Source organism: Panthera uncia (assembly GCF_023721935.1).
Source record: "Panthera uncia isolate 11264 chromosome E2 unlocalized genomic scaffold, Puncia_PCG_1.0 HiC_scaffold_19, whole genome shotgun sequence".
Lineage (NCBI taxonomy): Eukaryota > Metazoa > Chordata > Mammalia > Carnivora > Felidae > Panthera > Panthera uncia.
The window spans coordinates 4434357-4436514 of record NW_026057588.1 but is presented as its reverse complement, the minus strand read 5'-3'; the positions used below and the strand labels follow the sequence as shown (position 1 = coordinate 4436514).

The 2158-nt window shown below is 67.8% G+C and overlaps 1 protein-coding gene across 1 annotated transcript in view; it reads right to left on the bottom strand.

The window, feature by feature from the left end:
- Positions 1 to 2158, bottom strand: part of PPP1R12C (protein phosphatase 1 regulatory subunit 12C) — a 16289-nt gene continuing 14131 nt past the window's right edge. Inside the window, exons 14-22 of the mRNA XM_049622268.1 lie at positions 1714 to 1788; positions 1575 to 1635; positions 1330 to 1415; positions 1188 to 1228; positions 1017 to 1104; positions 761 to 865; positions 558 to 608; positions 355 to 405; positions 1 to 265 (exon numbers count right to left, since the gene is read on the bottom strand). Of these exons, the coding sequence (XP_049478225.1) occupies positions 179 to 265; positions 355 to 405; positions 558 to 608; positions 761 to 865; positions 1017 to 1104; positions 1188 to 1228; positions 1330 to 1415; positions 1575 to 1635; positions 1714 to 1788 (645 nt within the window). The 3' untranslated portion in view covers positions 1 to 178. The remainder of the gene's footprint in view (positions 266 to 354; positions 406 to 557; positions 609 to 760; positions 866 to 1016; positions 1105 to 1187; positions 1229 to 1329; positions 1416 to 1574; positions 1636 to 1713; positions 1789 to 2158) is intronic.

The window sequence follows — 2158 nt, the reverse complement described above, 5'->3', positions numbered from 1 at the left end:
CCCCCCCCTCGGCTCCTGGGGATTCTGCTCCCCTCCCAGTCTGGAGGCCCCGAAGGGAGGCTATGGCTTCTCAGAGACCCCCTGGGAGCCCTGTCACTCGTGCTCACACAGGGGAAGGGGTGCGTGTGGCAGAAGCAGCTGTATAAATATGGGTACGGGGAAAGGTCCTCCGCCAGAGTCACTTAGAAAGTTTGCTGATGACGCGGATCAGGGCTGCGTTCTCATCCTTGAGCCTCTGGTTGTCAGCCCGGAGGTCGGACAGGGCCTGGGGGATGGGATAGGGAGGTCAGCTGGGTGGCCCCGGGTCACCCGGGGTCTGCCTAGAACCCGTCCACGGAGCCCCCTTAGGCTCACCTTCAGCTCCTCCTCCAGCTCGGCCGCCTTCCTCTCCAGGGCCCTGCGCTCCTGGCATAAACAGGAGGGGTGAGGCCCAGGGCCTGGGGGCGGGGGAGGGCTAGGGGTCAAGTAGGGCTGAGAAGGGTGGGGAGAGGGCAGAGGACCCTCTTCAGACCCACACGGGACACCCCCATGGCCCCACCCCAGCTGCCCCTACTCACGAATCTCTCCAGCTCCAGGAGGGCGGGCCTCTCTGCAAAGCGCTCCTGCCTCTGGGGACAAGAGAAGTGGCCAAGCCACAAAGACCAGGACTGGGACCCCAGCCTGGGAAGGGGGCGGCAGTCCAGCCTCCCAGCCGGCACCCCCGCCCGGAGCAGGCCCATCCGGGCCACTGCGACCCGGCTCCCAGGTCGGGGCATCTCACCTGCGTGGCGCGCTCCAACTCCACCTTGAGCTGTGCCAGGCGGAGCGTGGTCTCGGTCAGGGCCTCGCGAAGCCGCTCGTTCTCGCTGCGCAGCTCTGCGTACAGCTGGGGGGAACGGGACAGGGAGCGCGGGTCAGTCCTGCCGGCCCACGTGGGGAAGGGTGGATACACAAGCAGAACCACAGATAGAGAGCTGCAGGGCAGGTGGATAAAGGCCGACCGCGGGGGCAGATCGAGGGTGGGTGGTGTTGCAAACCTTCCTGAAGCCTCCATCGGGCTCGTCTGATTCTGGCTGGGAGTCACGCTGCCGCTGACTGCGAGGTGAAGGGCCGCCCTCGGAAGTGCTGGGGTGGAGGCAGGCAGGGCGTCAGCGGGGCTCCCTGTGGCCCTACAGAAGAGCCCAGACCCTTCCCTGCCCACCCTGTACCTGGACTCTGGGCTGCGGTCGGCCGGCTCCGCCTCCTCCCCCTGCGGGCGGAGGTGGGGTTCAGCCTGATGCCGGGAAGGGAGTCTGGCCCACCACCCCGCCTCCAAGGCCCACCCTTAGCCCAGCTCGCCCCGCCCCTCACCTCCGCAGGCCCCCTCCACTCTTTGCCGACTTTGCGGTGCTCCCTGGCGGCCTGTGGTCCCTGACCCTGCCCGTCAGGCGCCTCTGCTGGGGGGGAGGGGCAGGCATCAGCCCAGAAACCTGGGGAGCAGCCCCTCTCTGCGGTGTCAGGGTCCCTAGGCCCGACCCCTCGGGAAAACAGACTGCAGCGGGAGAGATGGGGAGGCCAGGGGGCAGGAGGTCGACCTCCCAGAAACCAGACCTCACCTCTCAAGGCAGGGCCATCAGAGTTCTCCACCCCCGGGACTCGGGGCCTCCGAGAGGGGTCCTGTCCGAGAAGGGCAGGGAGGTCAGAGGGCAAGGGCATCTTGGAACACCCACCACCTGGTCACCTGACCCCTCTCACCAGGCACGATTTCTCTGGCTCTGGGGTCTTCCCTGCTGCCTTCTCTGCTTCCTTCAGGTCGGTGAGAGTCACACCCTGGGAGAGGGAGAGTGGTCAGGGGTCCCAGAGGTCAAGGCCCAGGCCGCCCAGGATGCAAGTGTAGGCCCCCCAGCCCTTCCTCCCTCAGACCCAGGAGTTCTGGCCCCCAGGCCCTCCTCCCTCAGACCCAGGAGTCCAGACCCCCAGCCCCCTCCTCCCTCAGACCCAGAAGTCCTGCCCCCAGCCCCTCCTCCCTCAGACCTGGAGGAGCCCAGTCCCCCAGCCCCCTCCTCCCTCAGACCCAGGAGTCCTGCCCCCCAGCCCCTCCTCCCTCAGACCCAGGAGTTCTGGCCCCCAGGCCCTCCTCCCTCAGACCCAGGAGTTCTGGCCCCCAGCCCCTCCTCCCTCAGACCCAGGAGTCCAGGCC